The 26,836-nt window shown below is 47.3% G+C and overlaps 1 protein-coding gene across 3 annotated transcripts; it reads right to left on the bottom strand.

The window, feature by feature from the left end:
- Window positions 1–7,630: 7,630 nt before the first annotated feature.
- LPAR4 (lysophosphatidic acid receptor 4) lies at window positions 7,631–21,795 on the bottom strand. 3 transcript variants are annotated; one of them, XM_058848165.1, is made up of 3 exons: window positions 21,402–21,795; window positions 20,425–21,008; window positions 7,631–11,495 (listed from the first exon to the last, which is right to left on the bottom strand). In XM_058848165.1, the coding sequence occupies exon 3, from the start codon at window positions 11,340–11,342 to the stop codon at window positions 10,296–10,298; it is 1,047 nt and encodes a 348-aa protein (XP_058704148.1). In that variant the 5' UTR covers window positions 11,343–11,495; window positions 20,425–21,008; window positions 21,402–21,795; the 3' UTR covers window positions 7,631–10,295. The 3 variants fall into 3 exon arrangements, with proteins under 3 accessions (XP_058704148.1, XP_058704147.1, XP_058704149.1); XM_058848164.1 differs by lacking the exon at window positions 20,425–21,008; XM_058848166.1 differs by lacking the exons at window positions 20,425–21,008; window positions 21,402–21,795 and adding an exon at window positions 13,091–13,231.
- Between the last annotated feature and the right edge of the window lie 5,041 nt (window positions 21,796–26,836).

Here is a 26,836-nt window from a genome sequence, read left to right as displayed (position 1 = left end):
CTGAAATAATGAGCAGAAGAGCAAAGGGGGAAAGAGCAGCCCAGGAGAGGTGTGACAATCCTGCTGCTGGAAAGGTCCCTGTTTGCTCCAAGCTTGGTGGTGCTGACTGGGATTTCCTGTTTGGAGCAGGGAGAGCTCTGGGGGTGATCTCTGTGAGCAGATAAAGTCACCTGTAAGGGTGAGACAGCGCTCAAGGAGCTCTGCAGGAATCAGGGAGAGTGCACAGGCTGCTGCTCCCGTGGTGGGAAGCATTAGGCACATCCACATGGAGCAGAGGATGTGTTCCCCTTATAGGATGAGATTACTGGGGACTTAAAGCCCATCCCATTCCATGGGCAGGGACACCTTCCAGAGCCCAGGCTGCTCCAAGCCCTGTCCCACCTGGCTCCTGTAAAGCATCCAGGGAGCACCTTTGGCTCCCCAAACCTTTGGGATTGGGGTTTTAAGAGCTCCTGTAAGAGTGGAAACTCTTGGATTCTCCTTAAGTACAGACAGAGATGTAAAGATTGCACAGAGCTGCTTCTGAGAGCTCCCAGGAGTCCTGAACTCAAGGGTAATCCCAGCTCTTGTCCAGTCCACACACCCCAGGTTTCTCTGCCTAGTCAGGATTTTTTCCACCTCTCCATAATTTAGATCCACTCGTAGCATTCCCCCTGTACCAAGATGTCCTTTTTGAGCCGTGGTACTTCAGTGTGTCCCTTGCTGTGAATATTCCCATGGCTGGCTGTCCTGCAGCACATTTCCCAGGGGCCAGGCTCCATGGAATCCCTGCCAGCTCTAATCTGCAGCTCAAGTGGCTTGCCACCCAATTCCCACAGAGCCCCTTGGCATCCTACACCTCCATACACATCCCAGATACTCATATTTATCTTTCCCTGATTAGGGCTCATCTGTTGGGGAGTTTCTGCAGATGTTTCTTTATTTAAACCGTGCTGGATGAAGGGAAGGAAGGAGAGAGAGACCCCTGAGGAGGAAGGAGATGTTTCACAGCATCCTTTACTCTGCAGCAGCTCTAGTGCCAGGAAAAATTGTCCATTGCTCATAATTCTTTGTGTCTCATTTGTTCTTCCCCCCAAAAAACCCCAAACAGGAATTCCCTGCTTCCTTCCTTCCTAATTAAATCTCCCTGCCTATAACCAAGGAGGTCTATCCATGTGGTCAAATGATGGTTGGATGGGCTCAGCAGGAAATTTGGTAGGAAAATACAACTTCAGCAGCTTAGCAGGGTTTATTTTTAGGGCCCGTGAGCTCGCTGAACTCCGGGATGCAAAGTGCCAGACTCCCATTGTTGTCAGATGGCTCCTGTCCCACCGGGCTGGGTCAAACCTGTGACTCACAGGAGAGGGGGAATGGCTTTGGCAACGGGCTGGGGTTTTTTCCCTCCTCCAGCTTCAGATGTTGATGATAAAACCTCCAGTTTAAGACAATAGAACTGTTTGCAGAACAAGTTCCCAGCTTTTTTTGATTAAAAAAAGTCCTGTTTGTAATCAAAAACCCCGCTGCAGTGTTTGTAAAGCACCTGAGGTTTTGGGGGCTCCTGCAGATGTTGGGGCTGCTCGACTTGAGTCTGGCCAGGTGTGAGCCAAGCCCCGAATGGAAACAACAGGGCTGTGTGAGCTCAGCCCTGCTCCCTGGCCAGAAATCCCTGGATTTATTAAAGCTGGAGCTGTGCTGAGGCAGGATCAGGTTCAGGTGTGAGCTGCCGGGCACCTGGCCAGCTTGGCAAGGGGAGGTGACCCCTGTGGAAGATTCAGGTTCATGAGTTATTTGGGGAAATTTATGATCTAATTCTGACACACAGCCTCCCTCTTCTCTCTCAGCCTCCTTCCTTCCAAATCATGGAATTGTTTAGGTTGGAAAAGACATCTGAGATTGAGTCCAACCCTTAACCCAGCACTGCCAAGAGCACGAGCATAAACCATGGCCCCAAATCCTCACTCTCCTTTGTAGGACAAGCTACTCCTTCTAGAATTCCATGAATTAGTTCCCAGAGACACACATGGAGTTATCTTGGACTCCTTCCTGCCTCCCTTTCTGCCCTTTTGGCTCCTCCAGCACAGTGTGCAGTGGGAGTCTGGGATGCAGCAAGGATGTGCTTCCAGGCCATCATCCACAGGGATGGGAAAACCATGGAGCATTTCTGGTGGAGTTTTGGTAACAGACAAATTCATGTGTGATTTAAAATCCCTGAATACCCAAAATGCTCGGCAGTTTTATCATCAGTGCCAGTCTGGCTCAAGGCTGTGGCAAGTCAAGGACTTCTCAGGAATTCAGGCACTTATCCTCACTGCTGGACAGGGGTTATCCTGATTATTTTTTCCCTCTTTGCCTCGTGACTGATCCCCACAGTCTGCCCTGCTTTGTCTAACAGGAATCCAGAGATAACTGTCCCTCCTCAGCTGCTGGCTCCCAGTAACTAAAGGATGTTTTTAGCAGTATTTTCCATTTCTTTCCCAAGAGCAGGCTGCTCTATTAGCAGAAAGAACTCTGCAGTTGTGAGAGCTGGAGTGCAAACCCAAACAGGTTCAGCTAATGCAGAAGAAATGGGATTAAGAGGTCAAATCATGTGGGAATCACTCTTCAATTCTGATTTAAACCATGGGTCTCTAAGGATGAGGTGGCTTTGAAGGGCTGGTGGTGTCAGCCAGGGAGTTTCAATGTTCAGGAGTTGTTTTTAAGACTTCAAGTGGAAATAAAAGTCCACCTTCACCACAGCCCTGCTGTTTGTCCTGGAGAGGAGCTCTGTGAGGCTGCAAAGTTGGCTCAGAAGTTCCCTTTGTCCTCCCTCCCTGGGCACCTTCTCTGTGGCATCACAGGGCTGGCTGGGATAAGGGCGTTCCCAGGAACCTGGTTAAAAGATCCAGCAAAAAAATAAACCTCATTTTGGGGGAGGTGGGGGAAATTAGAGTTCTATTTAATTTTAATTTGTTTTGTCCAGACCTGGGGGATAATGTGCTCTCCAAGCAGGTGTAATACAGCTTAAGGCAATGGGGGAGCCACAGGGGGATGTGGGAAGGAGAAAAGGAGGCAGCCTCCCCAAATCTTCCCCCCCTCAAAAGAGAGAGGGATAAATGTCCTGTGAGCCCTAGATTTAGAAAGTATCAATGAAGGAGCTGTGTTTAAAGGGGGAATTGTAGGATAAACATTTGGGAGGGAGTGGCTGTGGCAGGACAGTGTTTTACAGGTATCTCCTCATCCTCAATCCTACCTGGGATCCCCCACTGCTCTCCAATTTGGAATGGTGAGGTAATAGATGTGAAATGATGGGAATCAGAACTACCAAAAAGTCACTTTTGTGCCTAAACTATGACAAATTTCCCTAATATTCTCCTTTCCCTTGGTTTGGGATGGTTCCATCATCCATGTCATCTCTCACAAGTGGGAATGGGGCTGGAAAAAGCCAAATTATTCTCCTGAGGAACCCTGAGGGAAGAAGCTTTTCAAATGAAATCATTTGCAATGCAAAATCTGGAGGTGAGTGCTGGAATTTCAGTGGGATCCTTTGGGGCCCTGTCTGTGGCCTCCAGCTGTCCCTGTGCCAGGGGGAAAACAGCAACCCAAAGACAGAAAGAGAAAATTCCTCCTCCAGGTATTCCAGGATGTGATTGTTGGACTTCAGACTGAAAATTATCCTTTAATAAATCTGAACCTTTCTCCTGCCCAAACCTGAAAATTAAGCAAGGTCTCAAATCCCTTCCTGGGCCTGTCAGGTAGTTCCTGGCTTGGTTTAATCCTGGTTTTAAGAGGACTTTTTGCCCATGTGCTGGAAATTTGGGTTCTGATGCTCTGTGGTTGTGTGAGCAAATCTCAGCTCCAGTGTCACCTCGAGCTCTGAGTGATGCTGATTGTGTTTGAAATAACAAAATATTCCCTGGAGCTGCTTAATCAACACCTGGCCTTGCTGGACTGTGGCCTGGGTTTATACCAGGCCTTGTTTTGGGGGGTTTTCTTTAGTCCAGGTTTTCAGTGTGTAATGGGCAGAGTAGCCAGAATTTAGAATGTTAATAAAGCCACAATGCCACTATTCCAACAGGTTAATTCTTTTTCTTTGTGTGACCTATGTAAAATTTGTAAATTATTTCTCAAGACTCTCTATCTGTGCAGCAGGAGATCTGAGACACCTCTTCCACAGCACTTTCCTCAGCTCCCTAATGCAGCTCATATTGATTTAGGACATAAAATAACACCTCCCCTGGGGATCTGCTGCTAATTCAGGGTTGTCCACGAGGTTCTCAGACTCCCTGAGTAGGATTTCAAACCTCCCTGGTGCTGGCAGAGCTTTTATTCCATGGCACTTCCAGGGATAACACACAAGGCCAGCTCTGGAAGCAGCACAGCCATTCCAGTGGTCAAAAGATATTTTTAAGGTTAATTTTATTCTGCTAGCAATGTGTCATGCTGTGTAGGAAAGATGGGAACTTGGGGAAATATAAATTAAAATAGGTTCAGTGCAACTGATTTGTTTTTTTTTTTCTGTGTGTTGTGGTCTTAGAAGTGATCTAGGGAATGAGTTCTGAGAAAGTATTCCATGAGTGCAGAGGTGATTTGGGTTAATGATGGAAGAAATGGGGGGATTTGTACAAACCAAGAACAAGAAATGACCGGTTTCCATGCTGAGGGTTTCCAGGAAAATCTCTGTGTGTGCTGGATGTACTCAGGATTTGAGAGGGCTACAGAGAAAGTGAAATTTAAATATTATTCCAGCTAACATTGTGTATTTATGTAAGTCAGGGTAAATGAGCACACTCACACGTTCTGTTTTTCCGGAAAAAACTTTCCTTTTTCATTATCCACACACATCCACAGAGATACAGAAAAGAGCAAACAGTGCAAAACATGGGAGTTGGTCAGTTCTATACAATATTTACATTGCTCAAATCCCTCAGGCAGGGAAAAGCCAGCCCAGGGTTTTCTTAGGAACTGGACAGTTTTCTTGGAAAACATATGCCAAGCGATCCCAAAAAGAAACCACCCCACTCCTTGCATGTCCCAGTGGTTCAGGGGTGTGAATGTCCTGGTGTTTTGCATGGAAATTAAATTTAAGAATTAAAATCAGGAACAGCCAGCAGTGTTAAATGTTAGTTTTGAGTGAAGTGATGTTTTCCAGAGGAGAAAAAACAGGAATAGCTCCATGTTTTGCTGTGAAATGAGCATATTTTGCAGGGCTCAAAATCACTGTCTTAAATCATGGAATGGTTTGGGTTGGAATTGGCCTTAAAGACCATAGGCAGGGACACCTCCCACTATCCCAGGTTGCTCCAAGCCCTGTCCAGCCTGGCCTTGGGCACTTCCAGGGATTTCACATCACCTTTAAACATACCCAGATCCTGACAGGATAAACAGGAAAGGGAGAATATTCCCGTGGTTGGAATCTGTACCCAGAGAAAAGGAGCTTTGACCACTCTTGTGGAAAGCAAAGATGTTTTGGGTAGATCCTCCTCACTTGTTTAACCTCCCACAGACCTAATTTTCTCCAAGTGGCATCTCCATGGAACAGAATTTCAGGCAGATACGGGAGATATGTACAAATATCGCAACAGGATGAGAGGGAATGGCCTCAAGTTGTACCAGGGGAAGTTTAGATTGGATATCAGGAAAAATTCTTTCACAGAAAGGGTTGTCAAGCATTGAAACAGCAAAGTGGTGAAGTGCCCATCCCAGAAAATGTGTGGATGTAGTCCCTGGGGACATGGGGTTGTGGTGGGCCTGGATTGATGGTTGGACTTGATAGTCTTGGAGGTCTTTCCAACCTAAATTCCATGATTCTAGGGGTGGTTTATGGTCCTTGAAGTGTCAGAGGGTGCACACAGCTCAGACCCAGAGCTCTGGGGTCAGCCTGGGGCCAGCATTCAGAAACAGAAATTGCAGCTTTCCTGGAATTACAGGAGAAACAAGGCTTGGGCTGCTAATCCATGGAGAACAACTCTGCCTCTTTCTGCAATTAATGCTGAGCACCAAAACCTGCTTAGGGGCTTGAGGGCTGCTTAGTTCCTGTCCCCAAATCCTGCCCCGAGAGCTCTTTGGACACAGCAAAGCTTTGGGGTTACCCCGAGCTCCCGAGGGCTCCCTGTGGCCAGCAGGTCACACCAAAGGACAATTTCACAGGACAATTTCCTGCCTGTGGACAGCAAACCTTCCCACTGGGAATGGCACAGGGGAGCTCTGAAGGGACACAGCTTTTGAGGAGGTGCTGGATCTCTCTGGAACAGGGAAATTCCTTCTGGGTCATCTGTGTATTTTTGCTGTGTCGGGAGCAGAGCCTCCCTCCCTCATCCATGAAGAACTTTGGGGAGAAAAGCCAAAAAACTTCCCAGGGTTAGGGGGATTTCAAGGCTGGATCCATGCAGAGAGCAGGGATAGGAGGAGCAAAGCCTGCCTGGCTGATGTGTATGTGCAGCACAGGAACTTTCCATCCCTCTGGCCATTCCAAGAGCCAATCCATGACTTTTATAAGTGATCTGTGCTGCCTCCTTGCCCTTGTGGTTCGTAGGTGTGACTCTGGGTAGTTTGTACCAATTGTGCAAAGCTGGTGGAGATTTTCACAAGATTTATCCAGGATTTACGTAAGATTTGGCACCTTTCACCCATGGTGGCACCAAGAGGAGCTTCTCTGGGGCTGTGGGACAAAGTCCTGATTCTCCCTGTCGTAGGCACCGAATTTCACCAGGTGTGGGCACCCCAGGCTGGGTTTGGGCGGGGCAGAGGGCTCAGGAGCCCTTTGGAGCTGCAGCTCTTCCAGCTGGGCAATGGTCTGCAAAGCTGGTGAATGAATGTGGGAGGACTGGGGAAAGGGAACAGGGTTGGGAGCAAGAAAATCCATTATTAATGTTTGTTTAGGATCTCTGGGTCCTGCCTCAGCTAAAGGCAGTGACTTTTAATTAATTTGATTTTGTTTTTAAACTTGAAGTTGTGGCATTTTCTTTGCTGACAGCAGCCTTCTGTCGGGGGGAGGAACACTCAACTGCCCCTCAGCCAGAAAAACTGGGAATCCACTTTTCTGCCACCCTCTCCTCCCAGTTTGGCTTTGCTGACATCTGAAAAATGACTTTTCCTCTCTCTGAATGCATAATTGGTTATTTATCCAAAAACCATGGAGTGTGTACTCGGTGTACCTGACCTAGAAAAAAGCAGATTAGTCAAGACCTGTCCCAGCAGATGTGAGTGTCAGTCATCATGTGACCTCCATATAATTTATGAGGTCTTAAGTTACAAAATAATGGATCTTTTCAGTTGGCATTTTGGCACAGGATGATAGGATTACATTTTATGTGAGAATATCCACCACAGCTCTTGCCTCATAAAAGTGCAAACAGAAATTTGTAAGCATTGGCACTGGTTTGGCTCCCAAAAAGACACCCATTATGCTGGAATTACAGGCAGGCCATGGATGGGGAGCCTGGAGCTTGTCCAGTTTCTCTCCTCTCTTTTACCATTTCCTTCAGAAGCCCAGACAGTGGTTTCTAACCTGGGGTTTTCTTTCTTCCCTTGGATTTAACCAGAGGAAGGTCTGTGGAGCACATCCAGAGCAGAAGGTGTCTCAGAACTCTGGAAATGAGAGATTCTGCAGCCACCAGCCATGAGAACAGCCCTGTCCCACAAAACTCCCAAACCCCACAAACTCTGGAATCTCTTCTTGCTTTGCAAGTGTAAACCAGCAGCTTTAAAATAAGATTTCCAAGCTGGAAGTTGGATGTTGTCGGCTGAGAACAAGCTGAGCGTAAACAGGTTTCTCATCTCTGTAAATCTGAATTAATCAGGGGTTTGCCTCAGAGATGAGCACTTTCTTATAGTCCAAATGTTTTCCTTGGAAACAGGAAGATGTGCTTTTAGGCACAGAGTTGGGATTCTTGAGGCTGTCCTGTGCAGGGCCAGGAGTTGGACTTAGATGATCCTTGTGGGTGACTTCCAGCTCGGGATATTCTGTGGTTTTAAATGCACCCTCAGTTTTTTAGTGACTCTTTCTTAGTCTTGTTCCCTCTCTCTCCCACCCCTAGAAATGAAGTTTGTTAGTGAATTCTTCCTGCTCTTTTTCCCTTCCCTCTCTCATCCCTAAAAATGCAGCTTGTGTCTCGTTAAGTCCAGTTCCTGGCAGGGTTTTAGGATGGGGTTTTCTCACAGAGTTTGGGGTGTGTGTGATGGTTCCCCAACCCTCCTCTCTGCCCTAGGATGAAGGATTTGCTCCATGGGGAGAACTCTGCCTGTAGGGAAGCCTGGCAAATCCCTCACTTTGCCTTTTGATCTGAAGTTACAGGAACAGCTTCTCTGAAATACACACATTTCACGGCAAGGGTCGAGACGGGCTGATCAGCCAAAGGAAATATGGATTTGAAAATTCCCTGTGAAGAGTTTGGGTCCAGCAGGAAAAGGGAAAGAGCACTGCCTGAAACCACCTCTGGTAAAATGGCAAATATTGCTCCTTCCTAAAGCCCAGCTCATCCCTGGGGCTGGAGGTAAAACTTTCCCAGCTGCTGACAAATTCCCTGTCAACGCCTGTCCCTGTCCTACACTGACCTCATTCCACCAACTTTTTCCAATGATCTCTCCCTGTTTTCACATTTTTCTGCTCCAAAGCGCAGTTTTCTGAGAGTTTAATCTACAGAAAAGCCTCCCAGGCCAGTCCTGTGTGCAAATTTCCAGTAAAGATTGCTGTAACTCAGAGCTGAAATTGAATATTTTGGCTGCTCTCATGCTCTCTGTGTATAATGAGCTGATCATATGCTTTTCTCCAATAAGTGACATTTTAGGGCTGAAATAGAATCATTTTTGGGGTCTCTCAACCTTGGTTAGCCACTGACTTCTTTATTCAAAGTGAATGCAGTGCTAAATAAATATTCCCTTGGAAGCATTAACATTTTACAGCTGAATTCTTCTCACACTTAAACCTCTGTTGCTTTAAATGATCACATTTGAGGTGTTGTTCTCGTATCTCACGAGGCTTCATCAGAGAGACTTAAAATAGAGTTAAGTGGAAAACATCTGTTCAATTAATAATTTGTCTCTTTTTTTGGCAATATAGTCCTAGAAGTAGTTTTACCATGGTAATGTAGATTGCTGAGCTAACAAGTTGTAACTTGATATTTTTTCAAATTAAATTGTTCTCCTCATTTCTGTGTCTTACACTTGAGAATGAACCAGCCTGGGAAGGGCTGTAGAGCTTCAAACACAAGCCAAGAGCTGGAGAAAGGAACCAGGTGGTAAAATGCAACACATACAAATAATTAATTTTCCATATATTTCTGTAATCTATAAAAGGAAAGGTAATAAATTAATTGGAAAACAAGACAATATTGCTGTAACCAGCTAAGCAAAGAGTGCAGCAAATTGTTTTCTGAGTTACTTTGAGGCGCTAAAAACCCATTAAGCAATCACAGACCATGCCTTGGTTGGGTGCTCTGACACCACTTGTCCATATTTCAGTGGGATCAGCACTCCTGGGCCTTCAGCTTCTGTATGGGAGCTTTGCCCTTGGAAAAACTCTGGGGTTTCAGGCCCTTCTCCAGCTGACTTTACAGTCCAGCCCTTCCCAGAAATAGTCATAAAATCCCCTGGGATATGAAAGCCCAGGTGCAAAAGATCATTAATGAGGTCTTTACTCCTCCCCAGACGTGGCATAAAAAATAATCAAATAAATTAAATGACAGCTTAATCTGATAAAAATGAAACTTCATATTTCAACACTGTAGTAATAATTCTCTTTTTTTCTTTCTTATTATCTTTTCTGTCACCAAGCAACTCTTTTGCCTAATTGCTAAACAATTATTTACACTTCAACCCTCTCTGTAAATTCCAGTCTGTAGGATAACCAGGCTCTACACTCTGGCAGTGGAGTAAGGAAAAGCCACAAGCTTTTATTATGCCTTTGTAAGCAAACATACATATTGTGGGAAGTTACTGAGTTAACATATGAGGATGAGGATGCACCTCCAGAAGGAAACATTGGCAGGAATCTCTAAGGAAATGAAATTTTGTGCTTCCCAACTGGTCCCATGTCAACTGCTGAGGGGGAGAAATGCCAAATGTTGGCATCTCCTGGCTAAAGAAGCTGTTCTGTTCCCTCCTGAGTTGATGCATGTGTTGTAGCCTATCCATAATCTCCAAAGGGAGATCCATTGGGGTTTTCATCCTTCGTGTTCACCTGTGGAATGTGATGGGACCATCCCAGTGTGAGGATCTGTCATCCCCAGCAGCTTTTCTTCGTTAACCCCACGTGTGAACCCCCATTTTCTGGAGCTGCTCTTTGCCACGTGGTGCTAACCAGGAGTTAATGGGGGATAACTCCCTGTGTAAACATCTCCCTAGAAATGGGATTCAGATGTGGGATCTCCTCCGTTGGTGATGGCCTGGTCACTGATCTCATCCTGCGGCGCCGGCAGCGCCGTCTTTGTGAGCGGCATCTCTGTCTTGAAAAGAGAATCCATCTTGATCTGGGTTTTGATGTTGAAGGACTTCTGGAAGGACTCAGAGGTGAAGTAGTAGATGAAGGGGTCGAAGCAGCAGTTGAGGGTGGCGATGCACAACGTGATGGGATACATGGTCCTGGCAAACCTCTCCAGGGAGCAGTTGGCGATGGCCTGGGAGCGCACGAGCGCGTACAGGAACAGGATGGAGTTGTAGGGGACAAAGCACACGACGAAAATGGCCACGTGCACGATGATCATCTTCAGCACTTTCTCCTTGTTGGTCCCAATCTGGGACAGGGTGGCCGGCTTCCGCAAAGTCCGGAGGACCAGTGAGGAGCACGTGAGGTTGAGCAGCAGAGGGATGATGAATCCCACCACCTCAATAAATATGGTGATCTTGGACAGGTAGGTTTTCCAGATCCTTTTGGAGAACCCTTCGAAACAGGTGGTGCTGGTGTTGGACACGTTGGTCGTGGAGAACAGCGAGGCCGAAATTCCGCCGCTGAGGACCAGGATCCAAACGCCGGCGCAGACGATGGCGGAATTCCTCCTGGTGCGGATGGTGCGGGAGCGGAAGGGATACACGATGGCCAGGAAGCGATCCACGCTGATGCAGGTGAGGAACAACATGCTCCCGTAAATGTTGGTGAGGAACGCCGTGCCCGAGATCTTACACAGGGAGTCCCCGAAGGGCCAGTGCCTGTTGAAGTTGTAAAAAATCTTGAAGGGCAAAGTGAAGACAAAAAGCAAGTCTGAAACCGCCAGGTTGGTCATGAAAATGGCCGTCTCGCTCCGCATCTTCATCCGGAAGAGGAAAACGAAGAGGGAGGCGCAGTTTGTGATCAAGCCGAGGATGAAGACCACGCTGTACACGGCCCCGTACAGGTTGTACTTGAAGGAATCATCTGTCAGGCAGGTATGGTTGTTGCTGTGGTTTCCCATGCCAAGTCTGGGATGGGCTTCCAAAGGCCTTCAAAGTCTACTTCAGTGACATCCATAAAATAAGGCAGGGAGCTCGTCCCTTCCCGAAGGAACACATTCCAGGGAGGTGGCTGGACTCCTTCCTACCGCATCTCCCTCATGGAACTTTTCATCCTAAAGGAGAGAGAGACAGAGAGAAATGTCATCAGTCTTGAACCAGTCCCCCAAAGCGGCCGTGCAAGAGAAATTCCCAAATTAATGGATGTGCAAACAAGAGCAGGAATTAGTTTTCAAGCAAGACTTTAAAAATTCCACTGTTATTGGGGTTTTTCACAGTTGAAGACGGAATTTAGTGAATTTGGCATTTCCTTTCCTTCCAGCACTCCCTCATCCTTGTGTTTGAAGGAGAGTGATTGTTCTGAGCAACCCACTCTGTGGAAGATGTCCCTATCCCATGGCAGGGGTTGGAACAAGAGGGGTTTTAAGGTCCCTTCCAACCCAAACCATTCTATGATAATTCCAACTTCCCCCTTGGAAAGGTTTTTCTTTAAAATCTGGGATGGAATTGGCTCGGTACGTTTGGAAAGAAATGTAACAGAAAAAAATCTGAATTTTTCCCCTAAACCTGTAACAGAAAAATACCTGAAAATTATAGTGTTTGCTTAAAACCGTGCACAAAGGCAAGTTCTATGGATTTTCAACCTTTTTTGACGCAAAAAAACCTTTCAAAATCCATGATAATGAGGAGCTGCTTTGCCTTTTTTTCTAATTGAAAATAGGAGCATCCTTACACATGTTTTCCAAAGTGGAAAACTGTTGTACCTCATAAATATTTATCAAAAACACTTCCCAAAACCATGTTTGCTTTTTTCTCCCTGCTTAAAAATGTCTGTAAATATGGTATTACTTCTGAAAGGAATTTTTTTTTTCAAGTGTAAAACTTTCCTGAGAAAGATTCCTCCAAGCTGGACCAACAGCTGCTTTTCATTCCTACTCTTTGTCGGGGTTTGGAATGTGAAATTTGGGAAATCTCATGGACTACACTCTTGTAGGACTTTGTCCCAACTCAACAAGCTTTGGAGACATGTGGAGTTGAAGTGAGCATGTTTTTACTTGGACATAGGTGCTTCCTGAACTCCCCAGATCATCCCTCCTGGCTATTTTAAATATTTTTAATGCCTGTGAGAATAATCCCTTGGAAAGTCTCCTCGTTGGAGCAAGGAGGGTTTGTGAGTTGGATCATGAGCTCAGCACTTCTCAGAAATGTGGAGCAAAGTTGGGTCATGAAGGGAAAGACCTTTTCCTTACAAATTCCAGCCAACCAAATATGAACTAGTTTGGAATCTTCTTGTCATCTAAAAAATTTAGGAGTTACAACTGGGAGTAATTTGGAGGCGAAACCCTTGTGAAAGTGGGATCCTTTCCAGAGTGATCCCCTGACAGAGGAGTTTCAGCTCCAAACCTGTCACTGAGTGGTGTTAAAGGTTGCGATGGCAACATATAAACAAATAAAATGGAAAACAAAGCATGGGTTCGAGACAATTTGGGATGCAAATGATCAAAATCAGATGTTTTCTGTATGTTTTCCTCCTGGGAGTTCTCGCATGCAAGCTGTCAGCACTGCTGGTAAAATGGCAAGGGTTGGGAAAGCTGGAATAGCCACAGCTTTGCCCAGGTAAAAAGGGAAAATTCCTCACCTGGGAATGCCTGGGGAACCACAGGCTTCCCAAAAACTGCTGCTGTGACCCTGGGAGCAGGCAGCACCTCACCTTTGCACCTGGCAAAGTAGCAGGAAAGGAGGATGCCCAAATCTCTCTTCCCAGATGATGTCATCCTTTGGACATCCAAAAAGATGAATTGGAGCTTGGAGGTCTCTCCTGTGGAGGTTTTTCCCACTAAAATCATGGTTAAATGAGCTTTATTGGAAAACAAGCTGAAAAAACTATATCAAATATTTAAATTTATGAGAAGGACGGGAGTGAAATCTCAAATGTGGGATTGGAACTCTCTTTGGATCTGTGGTGGAAGGAAAAAAGGAAAGGTCTTGCCTGGATTGGACTGGAATGCTCACATGAGCTCCAACAGGAATAGCTGAGCCTTGGCTTAACTCTCAGCCTAAAGCATTAAATCCTTGGCTTGGAGCTCTGTCCCAGTGCAGACACTCCCTGTTATCCCCATCAGGAGTTTGTGTTGATGCTGGAATGTGATTCCCTGGGTGTGTGAACCCCAGGTGTGCCACACTCTCCTGCTCCAGGCTGCTGGGGAGGTCTCAGAGGGATTGGGTGTCCTCTGAAACCTCACCCAGCCTGGGAGCCCAGTGGAAACCTCACTTTCCAACCTGGCCTGGATTTTGGCAGCTCCTCAAGACTCAGGTTTGAAAGGTGCCTTTGGGACTCTCACCTTTGCTCCTGAGCAAGTGCTCATTGCCAGCAGCCTGACCCAGATACTCCTCACATCATAAAATAGATGCTCCATCACCTGAGTCTTTTCTCCCTGCTCTGCTCCAGACAGCCCAAGGTCAAATCCCATTTTATCCAGCGTCTAATCTCTGGGAATTGCCTGCCAGCAATTGTCTAGTTAACTTATGGGCTTTAAAATACAGCCTGGCTTGTTTACCTATGGAACCCTGAGGTGTTTAAACAAGCTGACAAGTGGCTTTGAAACCCAGCCATGTGCTTTAAATTCTTTTAAATTCTGTAGGATGAGTCCACAGATTGAGTTTTCCAAGTGTAAAAATTCCCTTTCCTTCTTTTCCACAAAGGATGAAAGCAGTGGGATGCTCTTCATGGACACCACAGTCACCACTGCTCTCACCTTGCTGGGAAAAGGTAAAACAATATATTTTTAAAAGGTAAGTAAATAGAGGACGAAAAAATAGTTTTCTCTATATTTCAGGCAGGGCAAAGCTTTAAATCCTGTATTTAAATGGGGGGTCAGTCCAAGAGGGGAGGAATGTAATGGAATAAACCTGTTTAGTGTGAGAAAATTCAGAATATTCTCTCTCCTAGCAGGGATGCTATCAGCAAATCTCCAGCAGCCATCCCTCACAAAACCCCATTTCAATAATTCAGAGTGAGATTCAGCAGAGCAGCTCCAGGCTTTGCTCTTTTATAGTAGAAAAATCCCATCCTCCATGGACTGAAACGAGAGGAAAACTTGGTGTTACTTCCTATGGTGCCTGAGTATCCTGTTTACAATTCCTGCATTTCCTCCTCCCAGCACCCCAAGACACCTCCAAACTGCCAGACTGCAGCTCCATCCAGAGCAAGTGTTTGTTAGAACAGGAATTACTGCAGGGAAAAAAACAAACTTAAAGCCAGCCCCTGTCATTCCATTATCCCATTCTTCCTGCCCCACACCAATCTCCACATGTGCAGCAAACTGAGGTCAGAAAAACCAGCGTGAGGTTTGGGGCTGACATTTTTGGCATCATCTCATTTTCTTTTAGTCATGTGAGATGTCAGATGAGTGGAACTTTATCAGTCTGGATGTGAAGGACAGCCCTGTGTGTTCATCTGAACAACTGAACTCTGGGTTTGGGAGGTCTGGCACAGCCCTGGTGGGAAAACCTCCCAAAGCTGAAGGATCTTTGCTGGATTATCATGGTGTGTACTCAGGTTGTCTCTTAAATCTTGAGAAACAAAGGTTTATAGGTAGAGAAGCCAAAACCTGCAGGACACTGGGCTTTGGGGAGGTTTCTCTGGGTTGTGGCACCAGGCCTTGTGTTTTGATAGGGTCTCAACCCTCGACCTTGGAAATAAATAGGGATTTTCCTAGGGCACAGCAAGAGCTTTATTTCTGCCTTCTCCTGACAAAAATTCCATTCACTCCAGGGTTTGCAGCTCCCTGCTCCTCACCCCATTGCTACAACACCTGGGGGATGTGTAACTTACTCCACCACGGAGCCCAGGGTTACAGCTTTACAACTAACTCATCTCTGCAACTTCTTGGGGTTTATTTCCTTCCTTTGTTCCCCTTTAATTCGGCAGAAAGCTCAAATAAGGGGTTTGTGCGGGGAGATGTTTGGGGTTTTCGCAGATTTTTGCAGAGATGATAATTCTGTGTAAATCTGTAGGACTTGGGTTCTTCCAGACTGGTGACTATAGATGAAATAAGATTAAACTGCAATTGTTTGAATAGATAAAATCCAAACCATTATATATATTAAAAAAAAAAAATCCACTTTTTCTACCTGAAAAACTAAATATCTCCATTCCTGCAATGGAATTTCCTCTTACTTCTACTTTCTTTTTTCAGTAAAATTTGGTTTTGGTCACAGGCAACTCTGGGAGTGTGAACTGGCAACAGCTTTAAGGACAAACCTCGAGTTTGGGGCAATGTGGTGTTGGATTTTTCCCTGTTGGAGGCTGCCAGGGCAGGAGCTGGTGCTGCCTCTGTTTTCCCAGTGCCAGCAGTGTGGGTTTATGGAAAGCTGGAGCAGCTGGAGTAGGTGATGCTGGATCTGCCTTCTCCAGAGAAAGCTGTAGGGATGGGAAATGGCTTGGGATAGGAGTTCTGGGGTTGGCTGAGTGTCTGTGAGTGCTCCATCCTCTCCGGAGCTCCTCGCACATTCCCAGTAACCTTGTTTTCCTCGCCGGGGCTGTAGGAGCAAGGAAAGGCTGGGATTAGAGGGTGGGAAGCGGAGCAGCTGCCTGTAAACAAAGCTCCATTGACGATCCGAAGCGCTGGGAAGGAGAAACGCTTTAATCTCTTTCATTTCCTAATCCTAAGTGATGTATTGGAGAACAGTAGGAAAGGAGCAGACAGAAGTGGGACTTTGAAGTCCGTGGAGGTTTGTGGAGCTTCAAAGGGCCATTCTTTCCCAGTTTATCGGAGTGAATGCCCGGCCGGTATGCCGGGGAAAGGGGACGTTTGCGGGTGATTAGCCTAAAAAACAGGGCAGGAAGGCTCTTATTCATGGCTTTGACACTTATTGTGCTCAGTGTCACCGGAGCTGCCACTCCCCGGCCCTTGCTGCGGGTGCGACATCGCCTCTGTACCTGCGAGAAGGTGAGCCCGGGAGCTCCTCCCTTCACTCGGGTTCCGCAGCCGCTTTCAAATCCTCTGTGAGAGAGAAAAACCCCAGAGATGGGACTGCTTGAGGGGGCATCGCCTCTCCCCGGCCAGGAGTGAGCGCAGGGATGCTCTGGGTGAGGTGGGAGCTCCTGTCCCCTGCCCTGAGCTGCCTTTGCCTCTTGGGGACCCCTCCAAGTTCAGCAGCTCCTTTCTGTCGTGCACGAATTGCAGCAGGACCCAAAATGAATTCTTCTCCAGGATGGAGCAGGGAAGGAAACCTGAGCCGCTCAGCCCGAATCCTAAAGGCGCTCTCCTTTTTTTCCCCCCTTTTTTTTTTTTGTGTTTTTAATTGCTCAGCACCGCCGTTGTCTCCTCACTGTCCTCTGAGACTTACAAAGCATTTCCTGCTCGTGGTGCCTTCTCTGGGCTGTATCTGTTTTGGATTGAGCTAATTAAAATGTTTCCTTCAGAAGAGAATCGCGAACTGCCTTACCCCATATTCAGCCACTGATCCTCAGGGCATGACTCTCCTTTTGTTTGCACTGAGAATGTCTCTCTCCATTTACATCACCCTTTAACCCTTGGCGTGCTCTGCTTTTCCCCATCCCCAGCAGCCTCCAGAGGGGCTGGGCCGCAGCCAGGAAACCATGGAATTCACCCCAAACTTCTGGGCGAAGTTTGCATTATTTAACACTTGTAAGAGCGGCTTTTTGCTCGGCCTTGGGTGCGGGAATGCTGCTTGTTTGGAGCCCCAGGTCTCGCACCGAGGGGGAATTGCTGGGTAATGGCAGTGCTGGATTCAATAGAGAAGGTTTAGATGCAAAGAAAAGCTGATGAAGTGCTGAAAAGCAAAGTTGATTTCACCCAGGAATAATGTTTGTGGTAGAGGTTGCTGCGTCCTTGATGTAGCTCTGGTTCATTACAAAGTGTGGCTAAGAAAAAAAAACAGCACAAAAAATAAGAGACTCCTGTTTCCCTAAGCCACTGGGGACTCCAACAACAGGCCTGGGTTTATTTGCTCACAGCTCCAAAAGGTTCCCAGTCAGCAGCCTGACCAACAAGCTGCCTTTCTTCGCTTTCCCTGACACAATTTCCAGTGGTTCCTTGACCATTCCATGGCTTTTTGGCTCCTTGTTGCCTTTCCTCAGCTCCTCTGAGCCACGTGGAGCCCTCCTGTCACCCCATCCTCACCCTGCTGGGCTGGATCCTCTGAATTCCCTTTGGTGAAACGGGAGAGCTGAACTTTCTCCTCTGATTATCCAGAAATTACAGTGTTTTTTTTCCCTTGCCTTGCACCAGCACAAACACCAATTTCACCTGGGCAAGGTGGCCTGGCTGCAGGGGCTGTCTGGATTCCTTCGGGTCCTTCAGGGATCTGTGCCTTCCATTTATTTACTGCAGGGGCTGGATCTAATATTATTCTCTTAAATGGCTTTATTCTGAGGGGAAAAGGGGAAATTTTGAGGATTGTAGAATCCCAGGATGGTTTGGGTTGGAAGGGAACTTAAAGCTCATCCTGTTCAATCCCTGCCATGGGCAGAGACACCTTCCACCCCTAAGCCTTGTCCAACCTGGCTTTTTCCTGTAAAGTTAAAATAACTAAATTAAAATAACTGTCAAGTTAAAATAACTAAGAAATTACTCCACAATGCAGAAATATCCAATCTCAGCCAGCCAGCAATGCTTCTGCAGTGAAACTTCTTAGAAATTGGATTTCTAATGGTGAGATGAGGGCAAGGCAATGACATTTTGGCATCATGCAAGGGCTGGATGCTGCTTTTCCTGCTAAATATGGTTATATCCATCTGTAAAACACATGCTGGGGAGGAAGAAGGTGAGTTGTCTGCAGGTTCAAGAAAGGAAAATGGGAATTCTATCAGAGGAAAAGAAGAGGTCTGTTGTGGCTGTGTGTTTAGAGCATCACAGGGTCTCACAGCCTGATGAGCTCATGTTTTGAGCAGAGAAAGGATCTGCTCTGCTGCCAGAACACACCTTTGTCTCAGGGACTGATGAATGTCCCTTCATTTCACTTGCCAGGATAAAGAGATCTTCCTTTTTCTACCAACCAAACCCATTACAAATAATCCAGCAAGTTTTCCTGCAGCCAGGGTCAGCTCAGGCTGGTCTGGCTCCGGAGCAGGGTGGATCTTTACCCCTTTTATGGGGCTGAAGTGGGAGCTGGTGCAGGAGGAAGCCTTGCAGAGCCACTGTCTGCTCTGGGAATAAAGAGCTCCTCTTTTCAGGGAGAGAATTTCCCGTCTGTGGAAAGCGGTGGCTCCCCTTCCCCGGGACTAAATCGGATCCTTATTTAGGGAGGAGGAGCAAGGTGTGGAGGAGCAGAGTGAGGCTCTGCACGCACGCTTGACCTGGAAAGACCCGCTGAAGGTGGCTGGGTGCTCCAGGAGCCATCCCCACCCAGCCCAGCCCGTGGGGACGGCTCCCTGCCGGCTCCTTTGGGGTCCTGGAGCACTGGGAACTCCGTTTGAGCCACCCAGCCCTGACCAGTAAAGATCAGAGATTGGGAAATAGAGCCCCAAATCCCAAATATGCTCTAAGCAGGGCGAGGGGCAGCTGGCACGGATGGATCATGGACATGGCATCCCCTCAGATGGCTCCAAGTGCCACAGTGACAGGATCCCAAATTGCTTTGCCACGTCCCCTCCAGCGGTGCACCCTGTCCCCAGGACTGGATGAAACTGCTTTAATTCCTGCTCTTGTGCTCCAGCCAAGGGCCACTGCTGGAGGACTGATCCATCTTCCAGCTGGGAGAGCATCCTCTCCCTGCCCAGGGGACCTTTCCATCCCTGCTCCTCAGCATCCCCAGCTGCAGCTTTGCAGTTCTGTGCCTCTTTGCAATGCCCTAAATGAAGGTGAGTGGGGAACTGGGATTCACACTTTGTTGTGTTTGTCTGTGTGGAGCTGAGCTCCTGAGCCCGGAGTTTGGAAGACATCAATTTTCATCAGTTGAGGAGGATTCTCATTTTTAGCCTCAAAGGATTCCAGTGAAATGTTTGTTCAGCCTCCTCTCCCATCTCCTTCCTCCCTCCTATATGTTTCAGGACTTTATTTTAAAATGCAGAGGCTTTGAACTCCCCAAAGAACCAAGGTTTCCTGCCTGTTTTGTTTTTAGGGAATGCTCCTAAGGGCAAGAAGATGGAAAAGTACTACAAGGGGGGAATGTCCTTATCACCAAGCTGTGAACTTTGCACTTCCCATCCTCTGGATTTGACTGTTCTGTCCCTATAGGGCTGCAATACAAAAACCACACACAATTGTCTCCTCTCAAACAATGATTTGGGAATGTCATTAAAACCTCCAAACTTTTCCTGCAAATTTTTCTGCCATGTGCTTTTATTGTGTAAAATCCTCTCTCTTCCAAACAGACAGATCTTTAAATTATGTTGTTCATGGTTCATTTTACTTCAGACACCCGTTTTTTTCAGAGCTGTCTTTGAATTTTTCTCATTGAATTTTGCAGTTTGAAAGGAGTAGATTTTAGCCATGAATGGAAGCCGAAGTGATAAATCAAAATTTTAAGGTTTTCAGTATAATATTTATAACTTAATTCCTAATTTTTTTTGTATGGTTTGTGAGAACCAGCCCTCCATTAAACGCAAGTGAATGCCACATTTCCATCCAACCCATTTTAAGCCTAAAGCGTCCTTATGACACTGACTTCAAGTACAAAAGAAAGCTGTAACCAAGGGATCTTTTTCACAAACACACAACAAACAACAGGACGGAAAACTCCTAAACTTGTCACCTGCAGTGCCACGGCGAGAATCCCGATGGGAACGGAGAATTAGGGTGGGATTAGAACCATTTCCATGCAATCTGGAGGAGTAGCTCACACGGGAATTACTTTCCCAAAACTTGGAGCTCATCTTTCTCCCTTTGAGCAGCCCCAGCCACGGCAGGGCTGGAGCAGGAGGAAGGGGAGTTGCCAGAGCAGGGCAAACACCGCTGATCTCCAGCGAGACCCGGCTGGATTCATCCCCCACATCCATCCGAGCCTTCCAGAGCCCCCACCCGGAGCTGCCAGGGAATCCGGCCGCTTTTCCTGCCTCGGGAAGCGGGGGGGACTTACCGGGACCTCCACCATTCCCACGGCTCGGTGCTTCCACGGGATCCCTCCCTGACAGCCCGCAGCGATCCTTTGTGTCCCTGGGACACGAGCCGCCTTATTCCCAGGCGGAAAATCCCACTTTGTCCAAGTTCAGCCGCTCATCCTCAAACTCCGCGCTGGGTGGCAGCTGCCCGGCCTTTGTTCCGAGCGGGATCGGGGCTGCCGAGCGCTGCTGCCATCGTGTCTTGGGAAAACGGGACGCAAGAATGGGCCCAATGTCTGGGCAGGGGCTGTGGGCAGGGGGAACTCCTGGGGGTCTCCATAGGAAACGCTTTCCATTGGGCAGGGATGTGTTATTAGCGCCGGAGCCCGCCCCGCCCCGGCTCTCCGCTGGGTCCCTCTCGCGGGGCTCTATCCATGGATTCCCTTCCAGAGCCTCTCCCAGTTCGGAATTAGCAGCTTAAGGACAGCCCGACAATGAGCAGCGCGGATTTCCTGAGCAATTAGCCGGGGGACCCAGCCTGGGAGAGCCTGCCCGATGGGAACGAGCAGGGAAAAGCTCCTCAAAACTCGGATTTTCCTTCCCGCGGCAGCGATTGTTTCGCCTTCCAATTAAAAAAAAAAAAAAAAAAAAAAAGTGAGGAGCAGAAAGGGGAGCTGAGAATCGGGAAAGCGCCGGGTAAGATTAGGAAGCTGCAAAGTTGGCGGCGAAAATAAAATATCAAATATCTCCCTAGGCAGATTTAGAAAGGCGCTGTTTGTTAGGCTGGGGGTTGTTGTTTTGTTTTAAATCTTCTCAGAGGAGCTGACTGGAACAGTCTGAGCTCTTGCCCTGAAAGCTCTGGATTCCTGCTGGAAAACCGCTCAGCTTTCCTTTTCCAGGGCCATAATTACAAATACTCGGCGAGAAGCGTGGCTGTGTCTGCCGGGGAGCTGCCCCCGAGAGCCGCGCTGTGAATCTGCCCTCTGCCTAAAAACTGCTCCTCTTCCCCTCTTACCTTCGATATCAGCCCTTCAGGTGGGGACGAGGCTCTTCTGGCAGCAGCAGCAAGGCGGCGGATGGTTCATTTTATTCCCTTTTCAGCCCTCTCTGCTTCCATAGGGCTGAAATGCCGGGGCTGCTGCTCAAGCCCAGCCTCCCCCCTAACGCGTCTCGCTCGCATTGTGTTTGTCTCTCCTCTTCCTCCGCTCTCCTTGGCTCTTCCCACAGGCAGGCAAGGCCAGTAAACAACTCATTGTGAAGCTGGGATGGATGTAGTTCCTTGGGCCGGTGGCCACCGCGGCTGAGTCGCCTCTGCAGCGCAGCCGGCTGCTGCCACGGGCTTTTATCCCCTCCATGCAAATAACTTCCTGAATATCTCATGTAACAGCCCAGCAGCTCCGGGCTGCTCAGCCTCAGCCTCTGCGAGCTCTCGCTTTATCGAAACACAAAAACAGGAGCGTGGATTCGGAGCGAGAGCGGTGGCGGGGCAGATGTTTCCTGCTCCCGATGGGCAAAGGTCCATTTTTATTTGTTTGGTAAAAATAGAGGCAGAAAAACCTGGGGCCAAAGGCATCGCTGTCACTGAGCGTGGGGCTGGCGGGAGGCTCAGGATGGAAAAGCCGCCAGTATCACCAGTAAACTCATACAGAAACCCAGTTTCGTGGCTCGTGGGCATTTTCAGGCGGCTGCATGGAAATGCTGATCCCTGGCGAGATGCGGTTGCTTTTCACACCCATTCTCATGCGAGGGTGAGAGCTCTCAGTGGGAACCCATTGATCGACACGGCGGCATTCGAAAGCTTTTTTTAGGGAAAGAAGGATGTCGGGAGCTGGGTGTTCTGACACAGATTAGGATGAGCTCACTGAAACGTTTTCGCAGATTAACATCTTGAGTCTGAACTTCAAAACTGCCTGGGCTGGGCAAAGCCATTAGAGAGGAGGCTGATGGTCCCTTAAGGATTAAACACAGAATAAATCTTAACCCAAAACTTCTGTGGCTCTGACAGAATTTAGGCAGAATGTGGTGATTGTGCCAACTTTGCTGCTGCTGGAAGGGACCCAGGCAGCTGTGCCTGGCTGGGATGTTTGCTTTCTCTCCGGAGTTACTGGTTTAATTAAACTCTCTTGACAAAAGGTCTTCAGCTGTTGGGAACTTCAAGGGCTGGGAGAACAACTCCTTAAAATGTTACAGGAGATTGGGAATGGGATTTATGCCCTTTGTGGAGTTCATCCTTCCAAACCACCCCAGTGATTCCAGCTTTGTATCCATCCGTGGTTGCCATTAAATCCAAAGTTGTAGTGAGCAGGTTATTCAGTCACCACTTGGTTTAGGGTATTTTTCCTTTATGAGGAACATTTTTTCTGCTACAGCCAAAACTAGAAGCTGGGAAAGTACAATCTGTAGGCTGAGCCACAATGCTGTTCTCTGACCTGTAGAGATCACACCAAAAAACCCTAAAATTCCAACTTTTTCCCTATTGAACATAAATTTTTTGATATTGATGAGAAAGAAAACATCCCCAGAGCAATATATTCCTGCTGCCCTCCACGACACTCAAAGGAATACGTGGATGTCTTTATCCTTCTCCTCATAAATAGGCCAAATGTTGTGCTATCAACCCACTCTGTTTTGGTTTTTTTTAAAAATAAATAAAGTACAAACATTTCCAACACAGTGCCCTTAAGAGAGGTTTATTTGCCAAACACGAAGAAAGGAGGAGGCTGCCTCTCTTCTTGGTTCCAGTTACAGAAAAGTGTTTGCTTTAAAATGGAAAAACAAGGAACAGACTCCTGGGCTCTTCATCTCTGCACAACCCATTTGGTGTCCCCACCCTGATCCCATGGTGTTCGTCCTAGACTTGGGACAGGGTGGGATTTAGTGAACTCTCCTTGTTAAAACATTGGCAGGACATCAATAATCTGGAGTTATTTTGGAAAACAAGAGAAACAGGGCTGTTATCTTATTGGAAAGTGTGGCTGCTGAGAAGGCACAATGTTTTGGAGCAGAAGTTTTACCCCCTCTGTGCAGAATTGGCTGCCCGTGCACAGAAACCCCATGGAAATGACATTTCTGGGCTGTCTCTGGTTCTGTCAGTGCTGGAGTGGCTTTGGGACTGGGATGAGAAATTCCCATTTATTTCAGCCAGGCAGGAACACCTGAATTTATGGGATAATTTTGCCTGGAAAATGAGCATATTGCATTTCCCGGTGATTAACACTTAATTCTTCTGCTGTCAAACCTGCTGAGTATTTTCAGTCAATTTCTTTCTTGTGCCAATTTTCCTACTTCAGGGCACTTAGGAACCCTCCAAGGAGCCAAAGAGCAGAACCCAAATCCAGCTGGCATTTGAAGGCCACTGGAATATAAATGATCAAGGCATTAACTTTGTTCCTTTATTGCTCCTTTCCTTCCTGTTCTTTCCTGCACCAGCAGAACTTATTTGTCATTTGGACCTTAAATATTGCACGGTTTTGGATCCATAGAATCCATGAACAGGCTGCTGTGGCACAAATGGAGCATCCAGGGGTGGCTTGGTGGCATCTGAGTGATTTAGGAACCCTGGGGAAGGCAGAACCCCCGTGAGCCCAAAAGATCTTTGTGCCTCAAACTGTTGTATTTGGAATTTTTTGCCTGTCTGCAATGCATTCGTGATATCCTGTCCCATTCTCAGCTTCTAAAGGTCTCACACTTCTAAAGAATCAGCTTTAGGACCACAGCTCCTGTGGAATGATGTTCAGTGTCTGGGTGACCACAAAGGGTCATTATTGGGGTGATTAAACCAACAGGTTTAATTGTGTTTGAACAGAGGTGTTTCATTGAGGGTTTTTTCCAGGAAAACTAAAGGAAAAGATCACAATAGTGGCACTTTCCTGGGGGAAAAGAGAAAAAACATCACTTTACAGAAACCATGGCTGGTGCTGGAAAAGGTTATAAAGGAAAGAAAAGATTATAAAGGAAAATTCCTGAGCAGAACCAGGTTGGAGAGGGCTTGGAGAAACCTGGGATAATGGAAGGTGTCCCTACCCATGGCAGGGGGTGGAACTGGGTGAGCTTTAAATTCCCTTCAGCCCAAACCACTCCACAATTCCGTGATTCTCCAACCCTTCAGGAGCTCATTAATGCTGCGGAATTCCTAATGTTCCATGGTCTGTCAGGGCTTCCATTCAAAACCTTTCTTGAAAAGTTTTATAACACAGCAACCAAAAATCCCCTTGGAATCAAATGGAAGTGCAAAGCATCATCTTTTCAGTTTTGGGGTTTTTTTAATAAGCATTTAGAAGAATTTTTAAATCATTTTAAGTGCTGTAGAGAGATGGCAAAGAAAAAAAACAGAAGGCAAGTGCTCATTTGAAGCCGTCCCCTTGCAATTTTAAAAAGGCCTCATTTAAAAATCTCAGTTTGTTTATTTATCAGCACTTAACGTTCCATTACTTTGCTATCCAAGAGAACTTTTTGCCAACAGATGCCAGGATATTTCTTTTCCAAATGTTTAGGCCTTTCTGTATTTAAAGCACTTATGCAAAGGCAGGATCATGAGCTGCTGAAATTGGGGAAAAGGTAAAATAAAAATTTGTGCTGTTTGTTGGGTCAGGCAAATCCAAACCTCTGGTGGCACCAAGGCCTGGACTTGAATACCCCTCCAAACCTCACATTTTGTCCTCAACCTTTGCTTTTATTTTATCCCCAATAAGCCAGGAGAGTCATCTATCCCGATGTCCTCTCCCAGTTTCCAGCTCCTTTGCTTTCCATGTCCTACAGGAATTTAATCTGGCTCTTCCAAGGTTGTCCAAGTAGTTTCAGAGCCTTTAATTTCACTTGTTGATGGAGAAGGGATTAATTTTGCAGACTCCCCACTCATTCCTCATCTTTCCCAGAATTCCAAACACAACCAGGTCAAGCCCACGGTGTCTCCCTGCAGAAATCACATCCAGGGAAGAAATTCCTGGTTATTCTCCTCTCCAGAATGAGGTCAGGAACTCACCATGTCTGTGTTTTCTGTGGGGTCTGGGTTTGCTGGCCCCTTTTCCCCAGCTGAAAGGGACAGATCCCCAGTTCTGCTGGGACAGATCCCGGTGGGAATGGACGCTGTTGTTTTGACAGGAGGATCCAGCTACTCCGAAATCTTATCCCTGGAAAAGGGAGCAGGTGTTTTCCAGCCCAGCCCGCCCACTCCAGCTGGGCAGAGCCTGATTCCCAAGCTGTGACATCTCTCCTGCCTGACCAGGCCCAAAGGGACACCCAAACACTTCCCTCCTTCTTCCCACCCTGCAGAGCGGAATGTCAGTGAAAATCAGCAGAAGGAGAGTTGGTTTATCGGTTTTTCTCTGAATCCTGGTGGCTGCTATTCCAGAACCCTGGAGCCTGGTGTTTAGGCAGGGATAGTGGGCTGGAAGGTGACGCTGCCCATGGCAGAGGGGCTGGAATTGGGTGATCCTCAGGGTTCCTCTCAAGCCAAGCTGGCAGTGCCTGCAGGAGGTCCCATATCCACGTTTCATCCTTCACAGCTTCCCTGGGATGAGGCTGGGGATGGCTGGAACTGGAACACAACATCAGCAAGTCCTGGTGTTTTCCTGGAGGAAAATGAGTTTCACCAAAAGAAATGGGAAGGGTGGAGAGCCAGACTGGTGGGAAGAGCCACCACAGGGCAGAAATGTAGGGAGAAGACACCAACAGAGAACAAGCCCAGGGCTGGCTGCTGTTCCTGGGCAGGAGCACAGAGGGAGGTTAAATTTCAACAAATCCCAAGGACACGTGAAATCAGGGAATTTATTCTGTGTTCTGACAGCAAAAACTCCCAGTTTAAAAGGTCTGGGAGCACCCCAAACAATCGAGGGCACAGCCAGGCAGGAGCACAATTCTGCTGGGCATGAATAGAAGGAAGAAGCAGCTGAATATCAGGAAATGTTTGGAACAATGCAGAGATTGGGCTTCGCTGGAGGCTCCCAAGGGAAGTGGTAAAAGCCACAAGGGCTGAATAATGGAAAACCAGACAAAACCATGGTGTGAGTGTCATGGAGAGAAATCCTTCAGCACAGGCCTGGGGAATTCTCAATCCTTAGGCAGCAGAGCATTGCTGTTGTGTTAATAATGATAATAATGTCTTTAAGTGCCCAGGTTTGAGTCACAGGTTGAAGATTCCTTGCAAAGGAGGGAGGTGGGGAGGCCCTGGCACGGATTGCTCAGAGAAGCTGTGGCTGCCCCATCCCTGGAAGTGTCCAAGGGCAGGTTGGAGTGACCTGGGACAGTGCAATGTCTCCCTGATGATGCCGAGGGGTGGGACTGGATGAGCTTTAAGGTCCTTCCCACCTGAAGCAGTCTGGGATTCTGTCTCTTAACCCCAAAACGAGGCAGTTTGGAGCTCTGTGATTGTGCCCAGCCGGGGTCAAACACCCAAATTGTGCCTCGTTTGTAGGACTTGTGTTAGCAAAGCTCATTAGCAGAGCTAATCTT

This window comes from Poecile atricapillus, chromosome 12, assembly GCF_030490865.1.
Source record: "Poecile atricapillus isolate bPoeAtr1 chromosome 12, bPoeAtr1.hap1, whole genome shotgun sequence".
Lineage (NCBI taxonomy): Eukaryota > Metazoa > Chordata > Aves > Passeriformes > Paridae > Poecile > Poecile atricapillus.
This window is presented reverse-complemented; position numbering and strand designations above follow the sequence as displayed.

Coding starts and splice junctions, on each gene's coding strand:
- LPAR4 (XM_058848165.1), bottom strand. CDS start 11,342: ATGGGAAACCACAGCAACAACCATACCTGCCTGACAGATGATTCCTTC.